This window comes from Lepidochelys olivacea, assembly GCF_965140295.1.
Source record: "Lepidochelys olivacea isolate rLepOli2 genome assembly, chromosome: 12".
Lineage (NCBI taxonomy): Eukaryota > Metazoa > Chordata > Testudines > Cheloniidae > Lepidochelys > Lepidochelys olivacea.
In genome coordinates this window covers 37223672-37239003 of record NC_140422.1, presented here as the reverse complement: position 1 = coordinate 37239003, position 15332 = coordinate 37223672, and the positions used below count along the sequence as shown (strand labels likewise).

General features: G+C 40.2%; 1 protein-coding gene across 1 annotated transcript in view; it reads left to right on the top strand.

The window, feature by feature from the left end:
* ZCCHC14 (zinc finger CCHC-type containing 14) overlaps positions 1 to 15311 on the top strand; it is an 89839-nt gene extending 74528 nt beyond the window's left edge. The window contains exons 9-13 of the mRNA XM_084644445.1: positions 545 to 636; positions 4550 to 4677; positions 5154 to 5294; positions 5381 to 6823; positions 9933 to 15311. Coding sequence (XP_084500571.1) covers positions 545 to 636; positions 4550 to 4677; positions 5154 to 5294; positions 5381 to 6823; positions 9933 to 9988 — 1860 coding nt within the window. The 3' untranslated portion in view covers positions 9989 to 15311. The remainder of the gene's footprint in view (positions 1 to 544; positions 637 to 4549; positions 4678 to 5153; positions 5295 to 5380; positions 6824 to 9932) is intronic.
* Positions 15312 to 15332: the final 21 nt, after the last annotated feature.

Below are 15332 nucleotides of genomic sequence, written 5' to 3'. Positions count from 1 at the left end.
GAGCTACAGCTCACTTCATCGGATGCATACTGTGGAAAGACACAGTATGCATCCGATGAAGTGAGCTGTAGCTCACGAAAGCTTATGCTCAAATAAATTGGTTAGTCTCTAAGGTGCCACAAGTACTCCTTTTCTTTTTGCAGATAATTATTAGATACCTTGGGGAGAAGTCTCAAAATGGGAGGGTTTTTTTAGGGAATCAGAACTTAAAACTTTATTTGGCTCAAAATTGCCTTTCAGTATGCACACGGACTATGTTGTCTTTACTGTGAATTATCAATATAGGCAAATATTTTAACAGTATATTTGTAATTAATCTAAAAAGCTCTTAGGAATATCCAAGTCCTCCATTTTTATACTGCCCTAAATCTTTAGTTTAAAATTGGAATAAAACTTATTAAAATTCACATACATGTTTAAAACAAGAGTCTTCAAGGTGCTTCTCAGAATTGGAAGTCACTGAGAATAGAGTAGGGTCTTTTGAAATGTATGTATCCATATATTGCACACTGTAAAATCAGCTCCATATTTCCTCCTTTAAAAGTTTCTGAGCCTTACTGAAGAAGATCTGAATAAGTTTGAATCCCTCACCATGGGAGCAAAGAAAAAACTCAAGACCCAGCTGGAATTGGAAAAGTAAGTATGTGTGTTGTGGGGAGTGGTGTGTAGTCTGTCTGGCTTTTTCAGTTTGTAAAATATGGTTAGATGGCACTAGAATTGTACAAGCTCCTGAATTTAATCCCAGTTTTACTCTGGGTTTTGCTCTGAGGACAGAGCAAATTGTTAAACCTTCTAGGCTTTCCCCATTGTAAATCTGGATCCTACTTCTTTTTCAGGGGGGTATGGAGACTTAATTAGTTTGAAAAGCACTTTGAAAATGTGGGTTATTTATATTTAGTACTTATTGTTTTATTATTGATTATTCAAGGCCGATAAGATAAGCACATAAAAGAATTGGTGAACTCAACTTCAAAGGGACACTGTTAACTTACCCATAAAGTAAACAAATTTCTTGAACTATGCTACTAATTACTCCTTAAATTATTAACATTGGAAGAATTTTAAAAATCCACATTATTTTTCACTATTTGTGCTCTTCCTGTGTGTGTTTTCTAATTTATCTCAGGTTGGATAAGGAAAGTCACTTTCAATTTTAAGTTTTCAGAACTGCAGTATTTGAATCCCAGACATTGTAGGATAGATGTGTAAACTTCAAGAGGGCCAAGTTCCATTTTAAATTGTTATCTGGAGCATAAATTTAGGATTACTTACTCCCCTCAGTTTACCATGGAATAGCAACTCATGTCAGTGGGATATTTGCATCAAGATCAAAGGTGGCATATGCCCTGTATATAGTAACTAAACTCCTGCTTGTCTTCAATATTATTAAGGTTGAATTCAGCATCACTCAGTGGCAAAACATTCTCACCATTAGCAACAATGCTCTTTCTGTCCTGTGTTTCTCTCCTTTCCCTATCCTCCTTCTCTTTTTTACTTTCCTGCTTTCTTTTCTCTGCCTTTTCTTCCTGGAAGCAACTTCCAAACCCCTTCATCCCTTTGCTTCACTTTCACTTGTTTCCCATCCTATCAGATGAAATGACCTGTAAATAAATAGCTGTTGTCATGGAGCTTTGGGGTTACCCCCCAAACCAGATTAATACAGAAGTGAGGTGGGGGGGGGTTCACATTTGTGCGTCATTCATCTGTGCTCTCTGCAGACTCAGGCAAACAACACTGCGTTGGTTACAGTTGCTTTACATTTGAAAGGTTAACTCTGTGGAATCCAGATATGCGGAGTGGGCCACATAAATGCACCTAGCTGACGATGTATTTGATGTCTCTGCTGCAGGGAAATATTTATTTTAAACCTGTTCCAGTGTTTAGGTTCACACACCACAGTCCCCTCCCAACATTTTGATTAGTGGAAGGCCTTGTCTACACTACAAACTTTGGTTGACACAAGTTACATTGGCATGCAGCCGCTGAAGTTTGTATGTCCCTTGGGCATACTTGGTTGTTTGCATTGGCGCTGTGCATACATGCCAGAAGTGCTTGTGTCGATGCAAAGTACAGTGCACCATGGGTAGATATCCCAGTGTGCCATGCACTACTCTCCAGCTCAAAGCCTGTTGGGAACTTTTCACAATATGTTGTGGGGTAGAAATGAGTCGTGCAGGGATCTCTGGGAGCGAGGGGTCAAGTTCCCAACGTGCAGCTCTCTCCACCCCATAATGCCATCCATATCCCATCATTTTCATGACTTTTTTTTAAAAAAAAATCCCACAAACCTGCTCAGCACTTCTCAGAGTCCACCATCTCTGACAGATGCATGGAGCCCGCAGAGCTCTGTGCTATTCTCATGGACGCTGCAAGTACAAGACGCATGATTCTCCTGTATCTGCACACTCGCAGAAAGTACCGCAACAATGGAAGACATCAGGATTTCTTTGTGGACAGTTTGCTGAGACAAAGCGAAAAACAATCCAAGGTTGTTGGCATTCATGGAGCAGCTTCAGATGGTGTAGCACAGCTTTTGGGTCCAAGAAACAAGCACTGAATGGTGGGATCACATTGTAATGCAGGTTTCAGACGACGAGAAGTGGCTGCAGAACTTTTGGATGCAAAAGACCACATTCTTGGATCTGTGTGCTGAGCTCACCCCAGCGCTCCAGCACAGGGATTCCAGAATTGCACAAAACTGAGTGATTGGGCAACAAAAAGGCAGATGAAATTCAGTGTTGATAAATGCAAAGTGATGCACATTGGAAAACACTAGCTTTACATTTGAAAGGGCAGCTCTGTAGAATCCAAATATGCCAAGTGGGCCACATAAATACATCTAGCTAACCATATATTTGAGGTCTCTGTTGCGGGGAAATATTTGTTTTAAAACTGTTTTAGTGTTTTTTGAAAACGTCCACTCAATATGTAATAGTCAAAAAAGCTAACAATGCTAGGAACCATTAGAAAACAGAGAGATGATAAGATAGAAAATATCATAATGCCACTATATAAATCCATGCTATGCCCATACCTTGAATACTGCATGCAGCTCTGGTTGCCCCACCTCAAAAAAGATATATTAGAATTGGAAAAGATACAAAGAAGGGCAACAAAAATGATTGGGGTATGGAACATCTTCTGTGTGAGAAGAGAGTAAAGAGACTGGGATTGTTCATCTTGGACAAGTGATGACTAAGGGAGGATGTATAAATCATGATTGGTATGGAGAAAGTGAATAAGGAAGTGTTATTTACCCCTTCACATAACACAAGAACCAGAGGTCCCTTCCCCTTCATTGGGCTCCTCCAGGCTTGGCTGGCAGGACTGGTTAGACTGTGATGGAGTCTCAAACAGGTCCTGGCTTGTGGCATTGCTGCCTCCCCCTGCCACATCTCCCCCCTTCTCCTCCTCCCTGTTCACAGTGGAGGTTTCTGTTTTGGGCTCCTCTGAGGTCTCCATAGTGGTTTGCAGGGTGTTGGTGGGGTCTCTGCCAAGTATGGCATGTAGCTCATAAAAGCAGAAAGTCTGTGGCTCAGCACCAGATAATTTGTTGGCCTCTCTGATGTTGTGGTATACCAGCCACAGTTCCTTTGCTTTCATGCGGCATTGCTGCTGATCTCTGTTGTACCCCTTTGCTTGTGTCCCCTGTGCCATCTATTTGTAGATGACCATGTTTCTACAGCTCGTCCGTAGCTGTGCTGTCTAATCCAGGCAGGAGTGCTTCTAGGGTGTGGAGCCAGCATGGTCTATTGGGCAGTTGTATACAACAAGGGAGAGCAGCTAAGGTGGGCAATCAGGAAAAGGCATTTCAGAAATATGCAGAGGGTTTTAAAATGGGGAGGCTTTTCTCATTTACCGTTGTGACCAAAGCAGTCACTGTTGCAGGGAATGGGACAGCTGATGGAGGACTGTTTTGGGTTGACAAAGGTTGTGCAGTGTCTGTACTCACACTGCATCAACCTTAGTAGGTCGACTGTGGCTCCACACTGTTCAGGGAGGTGGTGCTACTCATTGCCATAACAGGGCGCTTACTTTGGCCAGAGACACATTTGAGTCTCGACTCATGCACAATGAGGCATTTGATGCACAGGGACTTACATCAACCTAACTTTGTAGTGTAGACCAGGCCTTAGGTTTTGTAAAGTTTGAATCACATTTAATTTCTCTCTTAAATTCTCTACATTTAGCTTCCTCTTCATCTTTGGAATGAAGGGCTAGCTCTCTGTTTCACTCTATTTAGTTAATCAGATAGAATTCAGTTTCTCCTTTTGTGATATTTTACCCTCAATACCTTGTACAAATAAGTGGCTCAGTATAATACCATATAACAAGAAAGACCAATGTAAATACTGGCAAGAAGCAGTGGTTAGGATTGATTTAATTTCCACATATTCATATTTGTGCATCGTAAATTGAGCATAATCTTTTTACAGATGACTGAGTTAGACAACATAGATCCCATCTGCCTCAATTTTATTCAGAAATCTGTTTAAATACCAAATTGTTTTAACCAATTGTTTTTTCCCCTCCACCCCATTCACTGTAGAGAAAAATCAGAGAAACGGTGCCTAAATCCAGCAACACCTTCTTCAGTTACCAGCAGTGGAGTGGCAAGGGTCCCTCCTACTACTCATGTAGGGCCTATCCAGAGTATTCGTGGCAACCATGCTGCAGGTAAATAAGCAATATAAAGAAAAGTGCACCATCTTAAGCTATAAGGTTATAGGATGGATATGTTCTTGCACAGTAGCAAGCTCATAGCTTGACTGCCCCAACCTCAAATTAAAACTGAATTGCTTTATTTGTGTCAGTCCTTTGTGATCATATTCTTCCAAAACTTAGTTGATTGCATGAGGAATCTTGTTCCTGGTGATATTTGGGTGAGACAAATATAGAATTATCATTCCAATGATTTGCATATGAAGAGCTGGTTGAGCTGCTGAGTAACCATTACTTCTCTGGACTCCTGCTCCTCAGGGCAATGTGAATCCCCACTAGCCTGAAGCGTCTTTGTGTATTAAGGGTTAGAATATTGCGGGAGACACAATCATAAACTGCAGTATTGTACCAGGCTTTTGTCATCTAGATGACAATTTAGCAAATAGTTTTCATATTTTCTAACTGATTTATCACGCATTCTTTATCCCTAGAGCTGCGTGTAGATGTGGATCAGCCAGCCCATCCGCTTCCCCGAGAAGGTAGTTCTTCTGAGTACTCAAGTTCCTCTTCCAGCCCCATGGGGATCCAGACCAGGGAAGAGAGCTCCGATAGTGCTGAGGAGAATGAGAGACGTAAGGAAAACCAAGCAAAGCTTATGTTTGTGTTGATCTGTCCTGTCCAGTGAAGCAGCTGTATTTATAGATCTTTCTGTCTCTAGGTTTAGAGATTCACTTGGACAGTTCAGAAAAGGAGAAGCCAGTGATGTTACTAAATCATTTCACTTCGAGCTCCGCCAGACCCACAGCCCAGGTTCTACCAGTGCAGAATGATGCCAGCTCCAATCCTTCTGGCCACCATATCTTGCCAATGCAAATGATGACAGCAGCCTCCACCCACATCAGCCCTATCCGTATGCTAAATGCAATGCACAAGTCAGAGCGAAATACAGACGTGAAGCTACTTTCCTCTTCTGTGCATTCACTTTTGTCTTTAGAAGAAAGAAATAAAGCTTCACCTGGATCTAGAAGCAGCATTAAAATGGACAAGAGCTTTGGAAATACAGTGGTTGATGTGATGCCCACATCATCTCCCCATCAGCCCCTGCAAGTACTTTCAGGAATTCCTGAAAACAGTTCTTCATCTTCTGTTAACTGTGGTCCTCGAACCAAAGTTGTACATGCTTCAACTCTGGACAGAGTGATAAAAGCAACTCAACAGACATCATTAACAGCGGAAGCAAGTACTGCTGCCACTGTAGCATCCAGCACAGTCTTCCACATGGCACGTCCACCCATCAAACTCCTGGTATCTTCTTCTTCTGTCCCTATGGATTCTGCCACTGCTGGACAAACTTCCTGCTCCAACAATATGCAAATAAGTGTGTCTCCTGCAATAATCAATCCCCGGACTGCTCTATATACAGCCAACACCAAAGTTGCCTTTTCTGCAATGAGCAGTATGCCAGTGGCTCCGATGCCAGGCAACTTCTGTGCAAACAGTAACCCTGCCTCTTCCGGCAGCCACCCATCCCCATCATTTGCAAACCTGGCAAATTTGCCCAGTTGTCCTGCCCCCAGTTCCAGCCCCACACTTTCGTCTGTTGCCGAGAACAATTTCTATAACAGCAGCAACAGCAGTAGTAGTGGATCTGCAGGGAGTATCCCAGTACCAAATCAGAATCATCACCACCACCACCATCAGCAGCAGCAGCCACCTGGGTGTATGGTGTGTAGTTCCTGTGGGTGTAGTGGGAACTGTGGTTCAGGTGGTATGACTGTCAGTTATGCTAACTATTTCCAGCACCCATTTTCAGGTTCCTCAATGTTTACCTTTCCATTTCTACCCTTCAGTCCTTTGTGTGGTAATGGCTACATCAACACGCAGCAGTACAACGGCAGCACGACTTTTCCAATGGTTCCTTCTCCCTACGCCAGTGGTTTAACACCAGACTCTGTAATGAGTGGGCAGTCCACGTTTGCAGTGCCCCCAGTGCAGAACTTTATGGCAGGAACAGCAGGGGTGTATCAGACACAAGGAATGATGGGAAACAGCAATGGTTCAAGCCACAAAAAAAATGGGAACCTTTCCTGTTACAACTGTGGGGCCAGTGGTCACCGAGCTCAGGATTGCAAACAGCCACCAATGGATTTCAATCGGCAAGGTAAGAAGTCGGTGATGTGGGGCTGCTTAGTCTGTGTGCGGAACCGCATGTTGATCTGAATGGGAGTTACCTGTACGGGTGGGGATGAGACGGAAATCTAATGATGGTACCTTCCTTGTCTTTATATCAAGTCTTCATTTAAATACAGAAAAATATCATGTTATAAGCAAGTGTCTTTGAAAAGAGAGAGATGCTCTGGGCTAAATTCACAGAAGATTAAGCTGACTCCTGTGTGTATCCCATGTTCCCTGCTTTAGGGCATAAGTGCTGTTACAAGTCTTGTGTTGGTCCTCTGCACAGGAGTGAATTTCCCTTCAAGGGATGGAGGGGCTGAACTTTCATTGACTGACTGAAATAGTGTTGCAGCTGCTTATACTGTCTGTGAATTTGGCCCCCGAGCCATTGTCTGTTTCTTGTTTTGAAGGTTATCTTCAAAGTTCATACATTTTTTTTAAAAAGTACGTAAGTAGAGTGCAACATCTGTAATGAAGTGTCTGCATCCTCTTGAGGGACTTGGCTTGTGATTACTGAAAATGTGGGGTCCATGGCATGTATGTATCTTCCAGTATTGTAGCAAAGGCACCTCTAAAAGAGATTTTAAATCCTTGGATCAGGACAGGGCACATTTGGGAGTGAACTGTTACTTTACCAAGAGTATGTTGAGGTCAAACGTCTCTTTTCCTGAAGTTCAGTGTTTCAAATAATAGTGTGCACAGTATAACTTTTCAGAATGAAAAGCAGACTTTTGGCTAGAACTAGTGATACTAAAGTGATACCTTGCCAATCTGAAATGTAATATCTTTTATTGGACCAACTTTTGTGGGTGAAAGGGACAAGCTTTTGGGCTTACAGAGAGCTCATTTTCCGGTGACCTAAAGATAAGCTTGAAAACTTGTCTTTCTCCAACGGAAGTTGGTACAATAAAAGATATTCTCTCACCCACCTTGCCTCTCTGATATCCTGGGACTGACAGAGCTACAACACCGCAAACAATATTTCAGGTTGTGCTTTGGGGTGGGGACTAGATAGTGCAGAAAATGTCATCAGAACTTATCCTTTTTTTTTTTTTTTTAGCAAATAGGCGGAGTTTCCCAGCAGTGCTAAAAGTATGAATAATAATTAGTGTTGTTTCCAGAACTTAGTATTTGGATAGTGGCAGCTCCGAAAATTGTGGCACTGCCTCAGTCAGTCCTAGGCCAATCGCAGACTTCTGAGGCTTTGTCTGCATTAGCACTTTTGTTGGCAAAACGTTTGTTGGTCAGGGGGGTGGAAAAAACACCTGCCTGACCGACATAAGTTTCACCGACAAAAGCGCCAGTGTGGACAGCGCTGTCGGCAGGAGACACTCTTTGGGGGTGGTTTCATTATGACGGCGGGAGAGCTCTCTCCCATCGGCTATACGGGAGACCTTACAGTGGCACAGTTGCAGCAGTAAAGCTGAGCCGCTGTAAGGGCCGTAGTGTAGACACAGCCTGAGTCTAAACCACTAGACTGGTGCTCTGTAACGCATGTTAAAGCTGCATTTCATCAACTCCTGTAAATTACTGCAGTTTTGAAGATCTTAAAACTTCTGCTGCCCCGAAGTTGCATGTTAGCCACAGCAGCATTCTGTGTTGTGCTGTGTTTTTATTTCCCACTCCTCCTGCCTAAAGTAGACGTCTCCCTGTCAACTTCATGAGTGAGGGTGGCTGCTGCTTTTATTGTGTAAGGGGATGGATTGATTTAAATCAAAATGATTTAATCACTGATCTTAATCATGATTTACATCAGCAAGCAGGAAACTTGAATTTATATCATCGGTCTGGTTTTGCATTTGTACCTCAGTTATTTTCCTAATGATAGGCTGATTCTCATTCATTGGTATAATTTGGCACTTTTTTGCTAACCAGGAGGCTACATTACATCTATACACATTTATTTAAGCATATATAGTTTAACATACATTCATTCAGATTCTTAGTTATTTACATTTTTATGTAAATGGTGAATGATTCATTCTTTATTTACAATATGATTAATTTTTTTACTTGTGATTTGTGTCAAGCTGCAGTTGAATGGAAACTGAATTCAATTAATACATAACAGTATTTTAACATTTCAAAATTGTGTATTATTAGTTAAAATAAATAAGGTAGTTAAATAAAACTAAGTGTGCTGGATACATAAGGGGAAAAGTAAGTTTATCAGAAAGTACATTTAAAACTTTTTTTAACAAGTAGTAGTATCTGATTACTTCTGGTCATGATGTCTTCAAGATTTTAGAACTAGTAGATGTCATCCTCCCACACCTACTTTTTACTCATATTGGAAGAGGAAAACAAGTTTTCCTGCTTTTTCAGTTCTCAGTCCCTCTCTTAACTTTGAATGAACCAGTTACTGAACTTAACTAGTTGAATAAACTGAAATGAATGCAAATATTCTCTCTGTGCCTGAGGCGACTGCTGTCAAAAGCTGGCTTAGCACTTCACCTAGAACCAGGTTGTTGCTTAGCCAATGACTTCCATCAGTTCAGTGGCTTGATTTTCTGTAAAACTTAGGGCAGGTCTACAACACCGCTTAAGTTGATCTAACTTACGTCTTTCAGGGGTGTGAAAAAGACCCCCCTGAGCAACGCAAGTTACGGCGAGCTAAGCACTGACCACGCTGGCGCTATGTTGGCGGGAGATGATTTCCCACCAACATAGCTTCCGTCTTTCGTGGAGGTGGAGTAATTATGCCGCGGGGAGAGTGCTTTCCGGTCAGCATAGAGTGTCTTCACCAGATGCACTACGCTGGCGCAGCTGCACCGATGTAGCACTTCTAGTGTAGACCTGCCCAAAGGCAGCACAAACGTAGTGCATAATTTGGTATTTAATTTTAAATAATTGTATAGAGTATGCTAAATTTAGGCCTTAACATAGGTTATATTTTAATAAATTTTAAATGGGTTTATTTTTAAAAGAAAAGTATTTAATTTAAATTTTAAAAAATCCTTTTTTTTTTAATTTTAGCATTTTATAATGCTGTTGCATAGTCTGTAAGAAGCAGATATTTAAAATGCTGTGAGAGAGAACTGCTAAAAAAGGTTTGCATTGTTGACTTCCTTTCCCCCTCTTTCCCTCTTCTACAGGTACTTTTAGGCTGAAATATGCCCCTCCAGCTGAAAGTCTTGACTCCACAGACTGATAACTTTCTCTGCCAAGAGAACACTGTAAGCCATGGAGATAAGGAATTTTAAATATGAAACTGAGAAGTCCATTACTGTTAAGTTTTAATGTGTTTTTTAATCCAAAGGTGCTTTACTTTACTAGACAGGTAGAAAATCTAGCTTAGGGATGCATCAAACCCATTTTTGATCGCCAAAATTCAAGCTTAGATCTTGGAGTCGGAACTTGCCTAATACGGATCATGCGATTGATGCGCAGTGGATGGCAGGTGAAGTTGGCCAACTACATTTTCTGTTGCAAATGCAAAAAAAACCAACCACCCTACACACTTCTGCTGAAGAATGTTGCCATCTTTGGACCTTCTACCATGAAAAGGATAACTCCAGGGCAGCTACTACAATGTGATCTGAAATGAGAGCTGGAGGTTGAAGGTGTGAGCGGCTGTGTGCCAGCTAGCCTTTGAAACCCTGGGCTAGGTAAAATGGCTGCTTTTTTTCAAAAGTCATCAGGCACTAATCTCTGGGATTTTTAAGGATTGCACTACAGAAGAATGTAAAACTATTCAGGCTTCTGCACTTTTAGCAGACAGTGTCACTCCGAGACCAGTGCAAGAGGCAAAGAAGTTCCAACCTTTGAACATTGGCACCAGCAGGCTATGCGATTTACTACACAATAAAAATCTTAAATAATTCTCTCCTTTCCCTTCCAAAAGAACACACATGGCAGTTTCATTTCGTTCTGGAAACAACCGTACTCTCACTGTCACCATTATTACTAGATAGAAGTGGGTTACCAGCAGTGAAAGTAACTTAGTTTTCCAAGGGTCCAAGTCCCAGAGACTCCAGGGCCATAAAGGCTTCACAAAAGAGGGGGGTTTTTTTAAGTAATACACGAAACACCTTTTAAGTCCTGTTACTGTGTATAGGTCTCTTTCACAGAAACCTTACTACTCTGCTTTTGTAAATGAATTTTAAACCATCCTAAAAATAAACTCTGGCAGCAGAGTTAGCAAGCTGTTGCTTTACTTTATGTAATGAAACTGACTCGTACCCCAGGGCTTTTGCTACAGGAGTCAGAGGGGAGGAATTCAAACATGTAAAGGGTCGTAAACGTCATTATTTTGAAGACTTTTAAGGATTTACTGTCAGCCTTCTTTGTGGCCGTAGACTCCAGATTACTAATTTTGGTGTTAACTACCTAGCATACATAATTTTGAGTTGGCAAGTTTAATTAAGAGTTAGGCAGAAGCCAAACAAAGCTCATGTTGCTGAATTGAAAAGGTCTTGTCCTGTCTTGCCCAAGGAATTTCACAGGCTGCAATGGGTGCGGCCTTTTTTTTAAAAAATGGCCTGACATTTAAAGTGATTCTTGTTTTCCAGATTAGAGTATGCAACTTTAATACCTGAGGCCTTGTTTACCTTGTGGGATTTTTTTTACACCTGTATAGCTACACCAGTGCAAACCCGAGGGTAGAGGTGCTATGCCAGAATAAATAGCACTTGTCCTGGTGCATCTTGCTCTGGTTTGAAAGCAAGGAAGCCAGATCAGTGCAAGACGCTTTCTACGTGTGCGCAAAGCTCTTCAGGGTAGATCCGGCGTTAGCTACTGAAGTGTGAGTTTAAGTAGCTAATGCAATAAATTGTCAATCAAGATTTTAATGGCAAATGTTAGAGAAGTTAAACGTCTGGGACACCTTTCAGTTCCGTTTTCTCAAAACTGTCAGCCTCACCCGAAAGCAACAACAGGCTAGGACAATATGATGAATTAGTATTGATAAAGAGGCATTGTAACGTGAGATGGCAAGACACCAAACTTATCCCAGTTTTCCTTTGGAGGTCATACAGTTTTTTGGCTTACTGAAACCAAAGCCTGAAGTTGTGTAACATTTGGTTTTTCAAAAATAACAAGATTTCTGTTTTTTCTTATTTCTATGCAATGAAGAAACGCCATACTTCTGTATCCTCAGCTCTGTTCACACTACACAGTATTTATAGACAGTGTTGAAACAATTGTTTGCTATGTCTGTATTTTGAGGTGGTTATATAGAATGGTCTCATGAGCAACTTTCACATCTGCAACACTAACGTGATGAGAACTGACAATGCAATTTACTTCGCCTTAATGAGCTTGAAACAATAGTACAAAAAAAGCTGTCATACAGTATGTTAAAGGGAACTTGCAGTTTTCACTTAAAATGTTTACTACAGGATTTTGATGGTCTCTCCAGTAGCCTGGAACGTGTGCTGAAAGCCAAACTTTCACATTTTTTCACTTTTTTTAAACAAAAGACTATTTTAAAATTGAACTGTATTTAAACTATTTCAACACACATGCAAGGACTAAAAGCCCTCTCTCAAACCAACAAAAACAAATTCTTGTTTTCTATACCAGTTACATTTTGTTTCATGGGTAAGGCTGGGAAGTATAGTCTTGTCTGTTTAATATTCACTGCACATTAAAAGGGTAACAAGGATTATTAAACTGAACTTTTATCCAGTTAGTGTCTTCAAAAATGGTTTCATTCCTGCATTCAGAATTCTTCTCTTCAAGAATGTTTCCTTTATGTAAAGTTAAGGCTGATATTTCCTAGGCTGATTAATGTGCACTTAACTATCTTTAAAAATTACCTTTTAAGGCTGATTTCAAATTCAAACTCAGAAGAGCCTGAGTAAATGGAAGGAAGTGGAGCTTAATGTAGAAATGTTTGAAGAGCAAGTATTGTTTATAGAGCTTTCCCTAAATCATCAACCTGAATTATGGCTGCTGATTTTGCTAGCATAATCTGTTCAGTTTGTACCAAGAACAACCAAAGTTGGTGAGCTGAAACAGAGCACTTTAATTATATAATCCATTTTAAAAAGGCACGAGTCCATCTTTCCTCTCAAATTAGTTTGTATAGAGTGACAAAGAACCAGCTCATAATACCATTTCTGTATGTCCAAATATGGAAAATAGACACAGAATAAGCTTTTTACTCATATCTTTGCCCTGGCAGTGTAAGAATATCTAGTTTACAAACTAGATTGCACTATAGGATACCTGAGACTTTAAAATGCAAAAGAGGGACAAACTCCTGGTCATTCTCTGCTTTTAATCTCAGCACTGTAGGAATGTGAAAGAGGGTCATAACTTTAAGCTTCCTTACCGGGGGAATATATAGTATATAGTGCAATTTCACAGTAGTCTTTCTGATTTTAAAGTATTGGTGATGGAAGTGTTAGGAGGATGAAGCCAGAATTACCAACAAACTCTTCTGACAGTAGCAGTCCAATTTGAAATTAAGCATTAGAGGTTAGTATATTTGTGTCATTAACATTTGTTAGGAGGGTCAACAAGGAAGATTCATATCAGGAAGCAGGTATTAATAGGATTTCATAGTAACTTTACCTACAGTAATATCAGGTTTCATGTTATGTGAAACTTCCTAAACTGTATTAAACATGACCAGTAAAAATTCAGCCACAAAATAGGTGAAGGACTTCCTCAAATAATAGTATAAACCAACCACTGTTACCTCAGCTTGAGTTTCATGCCATTTACTGCTTGTTAGTACAGATACTAAAATTTGGTTTATGGTATTTGGCAGAGAAGCCACACTAATTCCACTCCCCCAAATGAAAACAGATTAGTTCTTGCAGTTTCATAATGGCATCAGTCCTATAGAACACTTAAAGCCCTGGATTCTGGGAGTGGTCTAGAATTCCTTTGTAAATCCAGTGGGTCCTGTTTCGTTGGAAGTAAATGTACTTACCACTTGCAAGATTCTGGAAAATCATATTGCTGGTTGAGGCCAAAGGTAAGTTACTACAATACTAAGGAACTACACAACAAACCCTTGGGACTGTTTAAGTTCTTACACAAGTAAAAGATGCTTTGGTACAGAAACAAAGCAAATCCTATGTTTTGAAGTATAGTTTAACAGTTTCTCTTGGATATAGTTTTCCACTAGGAATAAAGGAAACTCCTACTCCAATTTGAGCCATTTCCCTTACTTCAGTCAATTGTGCATGTAACTTTATAAATATTTTTAAAATAGTTTTGTAAATATTTAATATTCAGCTAATTTGATTTTGAATTGTAAATGTCAAGTATTCTGGTATTGGAATTTTTATGTTTTATTATACTTTGTTAAAGGTAAAATTGTACATTTTTAGAATGTTTTTATCTAAGTAAATTTAATGTATGGAAAATAAAAAATGTCCAAGTCCTTAATTGCTTTTAAAAGGCTTTATCCCTTTTAGTTTTCTCCCAACTTAAGTTGAGAACTATCTTAAAAATTAATTCAGAACAATTTTACAGTTAAAGCCACCCTCAGTCTAACTATACTCATCTGCTAATGAATCAGATAGACCTTACATTGTTTGTGTCTCTATGCAACTGCTATTCTCTAATATTTAAAATTTGAGGGACAAACTTTGCCTGAGTCAAGCACAACTGAGGTTACTCTGCAAGGTACTGCTGTCCACAACGTGACACTTCACTCCTGGACCTCATTTCAGAAGACTGACTGTTGGGTTAGTGAGCAGGGGGTTCTGCAGTGTTTATAAACTAGGACCACACTGTGACTTAAAGAATTACAAGTCTGGTCTTCACAGGTGAAAGACAAGTGGAACTGCTGAACACAGCCATAGCCCTTAAAGCCAGTATTAAAACACTGTTTTGAAAGAATGGCATTTTGTACTGTAAGCTATACAAAGTGCTGTCTGCTCATTGCTTTCTTGCTAGATCCATTCCTTTGAAACCCTAGTTAAGTCTCAATACCTACAATTGCTTCTGAATTGTTTATTAAATCACTGAAGGGCTAGATTCTGCCACCCTTATGCCTGTTGTAGTACCTTACTAGTCATAGTCCAAGTAAAGTCAGTGGGGACTACTGATGGAGTAAGTGGTGTAGAATCTAACCCCAAATTAAAAACATGAGATTTCTTTAAACTTACTTGTTACTGTAAACTCAGAAAAAAAGCTAAACAGTGACTAATGTTGCAGAATATAACAAGTTAGCCTTGGGATAAAAAGCTAGATTGAGGGAAGTTTTAAGTAAAATCTTGGATGAGATGGGAACAGCTGTTTTCTGTGCAGAAAATATTCAAGCTATTTTATTAGTATGGTTTTGTGTGGGTAGTTCATTATGTCTTTGCTATGGGAAACATAATGCATCCTTCCCCACGAACAACTAAATCGCAATGGGATTGCCTGCTGATGGCACCTCCACAAGCCCCTCCTTCTAACTTCTCCCTTTCTTTTGTGACAGGGTGCCTCCATTCTAACAGAGTTAATTTTAATATGGTTGTTCAGGGTCCTAAGCATCATCATAGATTGCTAATCCACAGTCTGATCTACTAACAGACAAACCTATCATTCAG